General features: G+C 39.4%; 1 protein-coding gene across 1 annotated transcript; it reads right to left on the reverse strand.

Moving 5' to 3' along the window:
* Nucleotides 1-591: 591 nt before the first annotated feature.
* xab2 (XPA binding protein 2) lies at nt 592-9,940 on the reverse strand. Its single transcript, XM_030407944.1, has 19 exons — nt 9,762-9,940; nt 9,221-9,369; nt 8,833-8,956; nt 8,524-8,721; nt 8,015-8,149; nt 7,749-7,913; nt 7,084-7,228; nt 6,839-6,990; nt 6,630-6,749; nt 6,399-6,530; nt 5,608-5,739; nt 5,292-5,405; nt 5,012-5,174; nt 4,721-4,911; nt 4,105-4,227; nt 3,821-3,992; nt 3,436-3,562; nt 1,823-1,935; nt 592-1,702 (listed from the first exon to the last, which is right to left on the reverse strand). The coding sequence occupies exons 1-19, from the start codon at nt 9,795-9,797 to the stop codon at nt 1,641-1,643; spliced, it is 2,553 nt and encodes an 850-aa protein (XP_030263804.1). The 5' UTR covers nt 9,798-9,940; the 3' UTR covers nt 592-1,640.
* Nucleotides 9,941-12,123: the final 2,183 nt, after the last annotated feature.

Raw genomic sequence — 12,123 nt, forward strand, 5'->3', positions numbered from 1 at the left:
GCCTTTTAAAGATCAGCAGCAATGTCAAAAAACAGCAGATGTTTCTTATATACCTAACTCCACATTACTAGCCTGCAGTATATACAGATAAAAACAGTGTGTGAATGTACTATACTATGTTATCTATGCATAAAGGACAATGTCATTTAAATTTGGAGAAAATGTTAATTGTTTGCTTCTAATTATAGACTTGGGACAGTTTCTTTCTAATTGTTTGTTAAAAGTCGTTTCCAGTGGCACCATCCCCATTGGAAAACAGAAATCCCAAGAGTGCCTCATCACATGACGCTGCTCAAAGTTACAAGAGCACTCCAAGTGCTCCACCGCAGTAACTTTGTAAGACGATTACCTCTCAGCTATTTTAATCTAATTATGAAAGAAACAATTTCTTCCTAGTCAGTACTTCTTCCAGTCCTCTGACAATTTAACTCTTACAACGGAGTGGCTTTGATTAAAAGCATGAGGCATTTTCCATTTAATACTTAATCACATTCTGTATTGAATGAATTCCCCCCAAAATACACAGCTTCCACATACAACACTGGAGCGAAATGTAAATGTGTCAGGTTATGTCTGAGTTTTGCAAGACACTGCATTTAACTGGTATAATTTTATTTTTATTACAAGAAAACATAAGGAAACATTCAGAGATTTGAAGTCAGACTAGCTTTTCACTGGCAGAATTGCTGGAACATAATTCACAAAGACTGCAAACATAAGCAGTGTGGAAATGGGCAACATTTCAAATGTCTTGCTGCATACCAAACAATTTCAGGCTGCACTGGGGGATAAGAAGGCCCTCAACAATGCTGACTGAAACAGACATTTACACTATCAGCCTCAGAAATTGTTAGTGAGCCATGTTAACACCTGCAACTGTAACAAAAACCCCCAAAACAAATAGGAGTTAGGAAACCAAATCTTCTTCTCCTTCCAAATAAGCAGAATGAGTTGTTTACGTTTCTTTTCATAGCCCTCATATTATTCTACCAGACATTTAAGTTGCTGCATGAGTACAAACTGTTCATCAAGTGTAGCTGAATCATGATACAGGTACAATAACAGCACCATTTTTAATTTTTTGGTTAAGGAAATATACAAGTATTGAAATCTTTTAGAAACATTGGGTTTTGCAAGACACCCCCCTACTGGTGATCCTCAAGGCAACAATGTGAGGCTTGAATGCTCCACTCTAAATGAAAGCTCCCTGTTGGAGAAACCATGCTCCTCCCCTATGTTTTCTAGGGCAGAGCTTCCTGTCAAAGAAATGTCTCTGCATTGGTCAGTGCTTGGTAACATTGTTTTTACTGTTAGCACATTAACAAAATTCTATTAAGAGACAAAATTAAACTGTTACAGCTACAATGTAGCCAAATATGAGTATTTCATTACAGCAGGCTGCAGTTGTTCAATTATCTGAAGTTTCATACTTGAGAAAGACTGACACCACATGGCCAAAATGAATACAGGCTCGTATGTTTGCTTTTTGTACCACAAAGAATACATCAGGAAAATACTTGTGTTATGTTTTTCACTCATGTCACAGTCTATAAAAATAAAGTGAATGCAACTGAGCATTTATATATATCTAAAAAGGAGCCCATTCAATGTCTACAAGAGAAATCAGAAGAATGTCTCTTTCAGTCATCTTTAAGCCCTCCAAAGACGGCCGTGGGGACGCTCTTCTGCTCAAGCTGCACCTCTGTAAAGGCCAAAAAGAGAAGACAATTAGCAGATGCATGACCATGAATAAAACATGTCTGCATAAATGCTTAAACAGACACCAAATGTTTCTGTTTTAGATTGAGGCTTGGTCACTCACCATCCGGTCCCTGGTCTTCATCGTCTTCATCCTCGTCATCATCATCAATGTCAATCTCATCAGGATTGGCTTGTTTGGAAAGCTCAGCCAACTCACTGCGAGATGTGTCACTCCTGCACAGATGTAGAGAATAAGACTTATCTGTCGACATATCCTTTGAAACATTTAGTCCAATTTTTATAAAATACAAACATTTCACCAGTGGTGGAATGGAATGAAGTAATTTTACTCAAGTTCTAATTAAGAAGAACTGCATTAGCTGTAAAATACACTGGTACAGAGCTGAACATATGGCAGTTTTTCTGAGCTCATGAAAAGCAGACTTTCCAGAGATACATGGTTCTCACAGGACAAGGACCCTACAGTCATATGATCCACTGTTGTAGATTAAACTACCCAACAGTATAGGGCTGCACGATTCTGGAAAAAATGTGAATCACGATTTTTTTGCTTAGAATTGAGATCACGATTCTCTGGCACGATTTTTTTCACAAAATGTTTATTGCACTGATGAACTTGAACAAAACAAACAAAAACATGATAGTATGGCAGATACTACTATGCCTCTGCCAAAGCAATGCTTTTTTTGTTCATTTCAAGTTCTATCATTGGATGAGAAATTATTTTTACGCACAAAAAAAAAAAAAAAAATTGTCTCCCAAGATGAGAGGGTATTCTTTTATACCTCATGTTGTACAGTGTTTATTGGGGGCCGTATCTTAAGCTAGGTGAACGAATTTGTCTTCAAAATAAGAGCTTTACATTACACCCCATTGGAGTTTAGAGCTGGGTTCTTAGCGGGGGGCTTTTAATTTGAGAGTAGCGACCGTTCCTAGATTGTGGCTAACACAACAAGCTAACACAACCATACAGCTAGAGATCCAGGAGACGCTAGCATCTCCTGATCTCAGCGGCTGTCCAGTTGCTCATCTAGCAGGCGAGGCGGAAATAAGTGTACCCTCCGAGGTGGGAAATCGGCGGACCAAAACAGACCCCCATTTTGCCGCCCTCTGTCTAAAACCGCGGACCTAGCCGCCAAAAGGACGGGCAGATTGGCGGCTTGCTGCCCCGTCTAAAAACGGCTTCTCACTCACTCTTTCCATACACTTAACTGCAGGCGGGCTTCCGCCACTGAATCACGTGTTGTCAAGACGCTTTACCACAGGTTGAGGGCAGAGGCAGCGGCATGCTGCGTTTGGGGGCGCTTCAAAAAATCCGGGAGGAAAATAGGAGCATTTGTTTGTGATTCAGCTCGAGATACAAAATGCTTCAGAATCGCTGTGTGTAGATATGAGATCACGCGTATGTGTGAATCGAGATCGCGATTTTTTGTGCAGCCCTACAACAGTATATACAGAAGTTGAATGCAGAGGTAATATCAATCCAAAAACATGACAGTAAAAGATTTTACTTCAAAACGAGTTCTTTAATTTTTCATACATAGGTTACATTTGGTTTTAATACTTACATACTTTTAATTTTCTTTAATTAAGGTTATAAATGCAGGAATTTAGGTTCAGTGTTTTCACAGTGTGGTATTAGTACTTTTACTAAAGCAAAGGATCTCTAACCACTGCTTTTTCACACAGAGTATAAAGAGACAAAAGACATACCTGACGAAGAGGATCTTCTCTTTGAGCTTGGGTTTGTCCTGCTCGGCCTCTGCAGCAAGCTGCTGAGCTTTCTGCTCCAACATCTTCATGTCATCAATTCCCATTTGGCCTGGAGCAAGATCTGACACTGGACACAAATAGTAATAAAATGGTTGGACACACACAGAAAACCTTAACCCCAATACATCAGTACACCGATGCTTGGGCATTTCTGGGGTCTAACTTTAGGATTTGAATCGATAGGTAGCCTGGCTACCATATCAATGTAACTATATTGTTATTAAATATTAACATCCCCCCAACATCCTATATAGCCCATACAGATAATGGTACAAGCCCAGGATGACCCTGTCAGCTGCTAAGGAGTTGCTGCAAAGATTCTTACCAGTGCCTGTGGAGCTTGTTGTGGCCTTCAGCATCTGTGACGACATAAAGTTGACCTGGGTGTTGTATGTGGCCTGGACACTGCGTTTGATCCTCAGCATTTCTCTAATAGTATCTTCATTTCCATGGCGGATCTCAAATTCTTTCCAGGTCTGCCAGAAATTGGCCGTCACCTGGAAGATCAAGTTCATAAACATATCAAGAGTAGTTATGACATGCACATCACTGACTGAGATGTTACATTTAATTCAGAAACAGGCAATGGCAGGAGTTGGTTTAGCTCACCCTGGGATCACAGATCTGGGAACAGTAGGAGTAGATTGCTCTGGCTCGGTCAATCTCACCAAGTTTACTCTCCATGTCAGCAAATCGCTGGCACATGTCCCTCGAATGCTCATCAGGAAGGACCTGTATGAGTACAAAGGTACAATTTCGATTTTAGTTCTTGTAATTTGAAAGAAAGGGAAAAAAATGTTTTCTATTGAAAAGCTTTATCTATTGTATCCCAAGATTTCAGGCATGAGAACAAATAAAAATCAGGCTAGCCTAATTTTATGACACTGAGGAAAATCCTGCAAATTAATAAAAAAGCTAAATAAAAAAACACTAGATAACTTTATAACACCACTTCACAGCAAACCTTGTAATTTCAGAAATAACAGAATGATTTAACTTATAACCCACAGATAATAATTTGAAAGCATGAAGGTATTGAAGAATCATTATTATTCACCCAGGACATGTGTGAATCTATGAAATTACATATAGCCACATCTCCTATTCTTGGGTGTAGAGCATGTAGCTGCAGTACAATTACAGAGTACTGCAAGTAGTGATTAAGCAACGCAATGGTTTGAAGATTTCCCCAGACAAAATACAGTGTTAAAGCCACCACAAGTACCTCAATAGCTTTCTGGTAGATTGCTCTGGTGTATGTGACTCCATAAATTTCAGCTGCTCTCTTGATGTAGATGTTGAACATGTGATGCCTCTCCTCACTTTCTACTGCCTGGGTTGCTCTTTCATAGACAGCCATGGCATGTCGTGCCAATCCATATCCCTCTTCCAATTTGGCATACAAAAGGTAAATGGCTGTAAAGGAAGGCACAGTATAAAAAAAAAAAAAAGGAGATATGGAATGTGGAATATACAGTATACAAGTTGTCAATGCAATTCTAACAAAGCTACATACTCTTGGCAAACTTGGCAGGGCACCCGTCCAGGGCTTGCTCAAATAAATCTCTAGCTCTCTCCAGCTTCTTGCCCCCATAACGATCAATGAATTTGGTGAGGTAAGTGTTCCAGATGTCATAAACGTTTGGCCACCTGAAGAGAGCGATACCACGCTCATATGCCTGAAAAGATATTGAAAAATACATCGGAGAATTGGTTAAATGTGTGGTACGTTGACAAAGGCAAGAATACATACTGACATGAAATGTTGGTGTAGTTCATTAGTGGCATGTTCTTACTTTGAAGCTTTCCTCAAAGTAGTTGTGCTCTTCGAGGAACATGGCATAATTGATGATGATCTGTGGCGTGGCGATGCGGAGGTCAATAATGCGGTCATACACTGCTTTTGTAGACTAGGGACACAAAAGGAAAATGGAGGAAGAATTACACTCCACATATACAACTCGGAGACAAATGAAAGGTCAAAAGCACACAGTGGATCAGGATTCTAAGACCAAGACCAAAAATCTAAGCATTTTCATGCCATGTGATGTATACCTATTTCATTACAGTGGCTCATATGTAGTAATATACAAAGACATGTAAAGAACATACCTGGAAAGTGCCAAGGCTCTCCTCCAAGTCTGCCAGCATAGACCAGACCTTCAAGGATTTGTAGACTCTGTTTTGGACTGGCTCAGACACGTCAAAGTACTCCGCTTTCTTAGATGGGATGGCTGTAGCTTTCTATATTAAAATATTATTTTTTTAAAAGTATTACTTACAACTATGTGCACAAAGCATTCTAATACAAAGTGGTCTCATATTTAAAGGTGCAATCAGTAATATTCTACTATTTTCCTTAAATTGCCATAATTCATGAGCAGGGACAAATATTGCTATTTCTCTGTTGCTTAGATTTCACAATCTCTGAACACGCAGAGCTGTCCTAAATTTATTTTGCTTTCAATACTTTAATATCAAAGTGCCCTAAGTGATACTGTGTGCACTATGCATTTGGTTTAGTTTACCCCAAACAAAAGTGAACATTTGTGTAATGTCTGAGAGGTGGAGAGAGCTTCCACAAAGCAATCAACAATATGTAATGTTTTTGCTCGACAATATCCAAGCTGAGATTTACACATTGATGCCAACCGTATACACCAAGCACCCTTATAATCTGCAGCCTAAGGTTTTATCTACAGAATATTGTTTCAGTTCCCAGGTGGCAAGTTAAAAAGACGATCAGCTGATACTGAATATGCTTTAAAATACCGCTGGCTCACATGTTGTTGTAGTTTCTCAGTCCAGCCACTAGATGTTACTCAATATCTAGTGTAAATGGTACTACTTTACTACTGACTGCACCAACAACTATGACTGCAGAGGAGATACAAATGTCTTACCCTCAGTATGCGCAGTGCCTGTTCATAGTTCTCGTGCCGGAGCTCCATCTCTCCATATTCACACCACACTGCAGCAAGGTCATCCACCTGCTTGTAGTTCACCTTGGTGGCCTTCTCAAAAATTGTCCTGGCCTGAGAGATAGACATTTGACTTAAAACATAACAAAAGAAAAAGAATTTGAACCTGATTTGCTTAGAGTATCCACAAACCCTGTGAGAAGACCAACTTACATCATCCAGCTGCTCATTTTCCTCATAGAATTTAGCAAATGAAACCCAGAGAGAGTGAGGCTTCCCTGTTGCCTTCATTGGATCCACAGTCTGTACTGCCTCAGTGTATGTGTTGATGATCTGAAGAGGGTTGCACAAGACTGAGATGCAGAAGTTTGCAGAAATTTGATACCATTATTAATTCTGTTCTTTGTTTCAAAAAAACTCACCTGCCGTGGATTGCCGTCATACAGTTTTACCCGCTTGTGCCACTCATGGACATTATGAGGATTCTGCCGCAGCAGCACACTATTCAACAGGAGGGGGCGCCGAGCTATCAGCTGCTCAAAGCGGGCCAGTCTAAGCTCCAGGTCAATATCATCTTAGAGAAGAAGGACAAAGAGTAAGGTAAGTAATGGATGACATGTGAATTAAACACAAAGACTTTTGCCAATATCAATGACTCCAAACACACCATCTTCATCCTGCCCCATCTCAGCAGTGGTCTCCATCTTCGCTGCGATCATGCTCTCTTCAAACTGGGCATAGCTATCAAACACTTGTGTGAAATCCCTTACTGTTACAACTGTAAGGATGGCCTCTTCATATACATCACGGGCCTGAGGAAGAAAAGAAACATCAATAGTCCCAATCAGTCACACAGTCAAACTAGAGTTGTGTCTATATACCAATGGGCCAACTAGCTTGACACAAAGCTAGAGGGAAAAATGTGTTAAAATGGAAACAGACAACTTTCCAGCCCATAGCTTTTCCATGTGTATTATTGGTAAAGAAAACTGGATCACTTTCCATTTTCCTCAGCACAACCACACAGGGCAAATACTTATTGTTCATTAATCTGGTCTTAAATTGAGACGAGAAAGCAGACAGTAACGATGCCCACCAGTCAGCCTTCATTTTCCCAAGAGATTTCGTGCTCACTGGGAGACAAAAGCAAGGTTTATAGGGAATCAATTTAAACACCAATAGTGTCATTATTTCACAACCATTAAATTGTGCAATAAACATTTACTTCATAATGATGAGTTAAAGCAAAACAACTATTAACTACGAAAAATCTATTGCCTGTTTAAGTGCTATGATGTGCGGAGAAATTAAAGTTATTCAGAAAAAACCCACCTTCTCAAAGTGGCCACTCCTGATGTAATAGTCAGCTAAAGAGCACCAGAGCTTTCCAAGTTGGTCTGTGAAGCGAGTGAGGCCTCCTCGGATGATGGCTCCTACATTCAGAGAGGTCACCTTATCAGGGTTCTGAGAGATCAGGTCGCATAGCTCATGCCACAGCTGTCCAACAAATAAACACAGAAAGAACATTTATCCATTTGCATGGTCAGCTTAAAAAACATGCATATTTAGAGGTGCTTGGAATGAGGAGAAATTCTTACTTGATAGTTAGATTTGCCCTCTTTGGACACAAAGCTTTCATCATTGACAATAGCTGCTAGTCGCACAGCTGCTTCATCCAAGCGGCCAACAGACCGTAAGTAGTCAATGTATTCCTCAGCATTCTCTGGAGAAAGCTAAATGGTACAAAGAGCAAAAAAAAATGTTCACTTAAATTTGAAGGTCTTAATCTATTGACAGCCTCCCATTTCAGAAGTTATTCCACAAATAAATAGTAATCCTTTTTTATTGTTTTTTTTCACATGATTTTTAAGGACATGTGTTTGACCTCTTAATCAACATAAATGCTCAATAAAGCCTCCTTTCTCATAATCAAAAAGATGTTTCACCAGTCATCCAGAGTGACTTGGAGAAACATCCTTGAGATGAAAACAGAAAATCTAGTAACCTTTGACATGGCAGAGAATCCACATCAATAAGTTGCAAATAAAGGTACACAAATACAACTGAACGCTGCTGCATGCAACAAATTTGTGTACTATAGTCTCACCTTGAGGTACCTGCGGTACACCCGGATGGCTGTCTCGGGCAGAGGCAGGTTACGGACAAAGCGGAGGTACAGAGGCCAGACCCGCGGATGCTGAGTAACTGGAAGAGCTCTGAGTGCACGGTCAAATGTTTGACGACTTCTTGTTATCTTGCACTGAGACACAAGGAACTGGCAGTAATCAAGCCATATTCTAGGCATCTGGTCAGAGGAAAAACATCTGATCAGTGTCAAGCACATTTTCTAGATGACAATGTAATATTATTTTGTATCGTCAAGTGGTTCAATGTGGAGTGCTATAGGAGGTATTACCTTATGCATGAACACCAATGCCCTTTCATGGCAATTATTGACCTCTTCATAGCCTGGTTCAGTGATACCTTTCCCTTTGACTTGTTTCCGCCTCTCTCTTAGATAATTGTACCACAGTTTATAGCTGTCAAAAAAGGGTTAGATCATGAGCAATAGTTATTGTACAAAATCTTAACACTCACTTGATCATCTTGACCCTATCACCTAAATGAAAGCCAATGTACTTATCCAATCTTTCAACGAGAACAACAACAATCCCTGTGAAATGTCCAATCTCTATTTCAAAGCTATTATATTCTTGCATGTTCAGATGTGGTTGCAGTCATTTGTGGATTTTAATTACAAGGTCGACGCTTTCTTTATAACATTCCCCTGTATGTTGAATTACCTGCCAGGCAGCTCTTTCAGAGCCCGCTCATAAATCATGTTGAGGATGGATTTTTGTCCGCTCTGCTTGAATTCGATGTAACGCATCCAGCACTTGACTGAATACGGGTTCCTGATAATCTCCTCCTCATAAGGCAGATCATCGTCCTCCTAAGAAAGCCAGAGATCACAGAACGTAACATGTCAAGTACAACTGTAATAACTTTTGAAAGAGTTTCGCTTGCTAAAGCTAACATTAGCGAGACAGCATAACGTCACAAAAACGTTGACATCGTTTCATCCGTAGATCGTAAATTAATCATTGTTATTAAAATAACGGCGATCGAACGAAGAATAACTGCTTTGAACTAGGAACTTCAATAATTTAACAACAATTTAGGGGTCAAGCATGTCTGACAACAAGTCTGTCATTTCTAGCAACAAGCTAACTTCACGACTGCTACATCCCAGCTAACGTTAGCACTCGAGTTAAAGTAAGCTAGCTAACATTAGTTGACAACAAAGGCTGTTAGACAACACTTAAATGACCGTGTGTAGCTTACAAACATAACATCAGGTTTTCCATTTAGCGAAGGCATTTCATCCAAGAGAAATTGGCCGTTAGAGATGCAAAGTAATGCTAACTGTAGCTAATACTGGTTGAAGACAACTCAAAGCGTGTACTCCTCAATACTACTTCCGGCTTCGTGACATCACGCGCACACGGTACGTCCGTCTCATGAACGTATGCTCCGTCTTTCGCCAAGGGGGATGTGCTCTCTGTTCAGTTTGTTATGTTGCAGAATTGCAACAACGACCAAAACGTCCCTGGCCTGATTTTCATGAAATTTAGCGGAAGGAGAGGGTCGAGCATGGTCCCAGGGAGAACCCATTTGAATTTGGAGCGGATCCGAATCACGCGGCAGATAAACTTTTATGCTGCTGTCAACAACACTTGAGAAATGTTAGTCAGCTGAAATAGGCACAGTGCAGAACTGAACAGTAAGTCATTATGGCTCAAGTGACAGCTGGGATGAACAGGCCTGGAACATGAGCTTATTGTACTTGTAAACAATCTTGTCGACCACGACTTTTTAAAACTCTTATGAGGGGGTAGCTTTTTTTTCTCCATTACAAATGTGCGTCACAACATTTTACAATGAAGCCACCTTTAAGCAAATTTAGCAAAACGTTTAGCAAGTAATTGTTTTTCTGTAAGGGTAAAATGTTTGTCTACATTATGAGTCACCATTTCATTATTTTTCCATAACAGTGAAAGTGCCCGGCTGTAAATCTTGACACGTTTAGGACTGCTAGATACAGATAATCAGAGCTGTGTGAGTAAATAAGATGCCATAATGTTGAGTAGCCTAAATACTTTGGTGAGTTTCCAAACGTACCAGTGCTGTTCAGTCCGTTGTTAAAGGTTAAAAGGTTGTAAACTCTATTTTTAATTCAAAGAAATATTAATGTATAAATAATCGAAGTACTCCTGAAAGGCATTTGTTTAGCTAGCGATTGTTTAGATTATATAGGTTGATTTATTGTGGAACCAATGCCAGCAATGTCTCAAAACCAGAGACATAGTTTTTCAAGGACACTGAGTTTCCATAACAGCAACAATATCCTTAGAATCAAATGTAGCGCTGGGATAAAGATCTTTGAAATCTGAGTGGGACTTATTATAGGTCTTATCTCAGCCTTGTTGGCAAATGTTCTAGTCCTTTTAAGGCAAGGTGTAATACCACTTGAACTTTATGGAAAGGGCCTTACATTCAGTTTTATTAGAGAAATATGAGATGGGCCAATGTCCTGCAACCATATACCAGCACCACTTGAATGCTTCTCCAAAATTAAGTTCCATTCCTGGCTATGAGCATGTCTAATTGCAAGGGTAAGTGGAGACGGCCGTAGGGACCACTCATTATAAAATGGTGAAATCCTTCTCTAGTCAAGTCAGAATCTAAATTTAAGTAAATTATTTATTGGAGCAAAGTGGTTCAAAAACATGTGTATGCATTGCACAGCATCTATTTTGGGACGTACTTTGGACATTACCATCGCTCTTACATTTTATGAGCAGAAATCACGTCCAATGTGTCTCTTTTAAAGATGTTGCATTATGATACTAATATTAAAGGACCTTTTCTTCAAAATGTATATATGGTATGTGAGGAACTTCAAGTTGTGTTATCTTACTTATATTGGTGATACGTACAAATTATATTTAATTTTACCACATTTTAAAGCTCTGACACTCAATACCAATGACATTTAAGTTCATCTTACTAACGGCAAAAAGGGAAAAGGCCAGGCACACTCTGTTAATAGATTTTAATGTGTTGTAGTCAAATAAGATATATTTCGATCTTAATGAATGTGTGTGATGTACAACATGTGAAATACTGCAATTATGCCAATTATTTGAAATCCTTCTATTTGCATATTTTCTTTTCAGTGGTAGTTTTACTAGATTTACTAAAATTCTGACCCTAGCTTGCTTGACTAATCGTACATGTTCAGTTTTCTAGTTTTCTTGTGATTAACTTTTTTGACAATTAAGCAATTTTTATACTTACACACAAGAAAGACTTACAAAACGGGCACTGTCACAAGATATGTCTAACCACGACAGAGATGCTTGACCAAATCGAGAGTTGGACTGCTGCTGATCAGGCAGTTCCAGGCTCTATAAAAGCAGCAGCAGCTTCAGGCTCCTCTGAGAACTGACAGAACAACACAGGTTAGTGGTTTTTGTGTGGTTATGCCTCCATAATTTGCTTTTACTTAAAATTACATAAATGTTGTGACTTTGTTAATGTTAATGTTTTTACATAATGATAATTATCAAGGATTTTTGCCCTCTATCTTTATGCAAAGGGGGCAAAGTTTTGGAACTCCTCTTGATCATTCATAAAGAAAAGC

This window comes from Sparus aurata, chromosome 23 (assembly GCF_900880675.1).
Source record: "Sparus aurata chromosome 23, fSpaAur1.1, whole genome shotgun sequence".
Lineage (NCBI taxonomy): Eukaryota > Metazoa > Chordata > Actinopteri > Spariformes > Sparidae > Sparus > Sparus aurata.

Excerpts from the sequence above, each read along its gene's own strand:
- xab2 (XM_030407944.1), bottom strand. The coding sequence starts at position 9,797 with ATGCCTTCGCTAAATGGAAAACCTGATGTTATGTTT. Across the intron at positions 7,229-7,748 it reads GGAGTGGCCACTTTGAGAAG|GCCCGTGATGTATATGAAGA; the intron begins GTGGGTTTTTTC and ends TTTCTTCCTCAG. Across the intron at positions 4,228-4,720 it reads TCTACCAGAAAGCTATTGAG|GTCCTTCCTGATGAGCATTC; the intron begins GTACTTGTGGTG and ends GTACTCATACAG.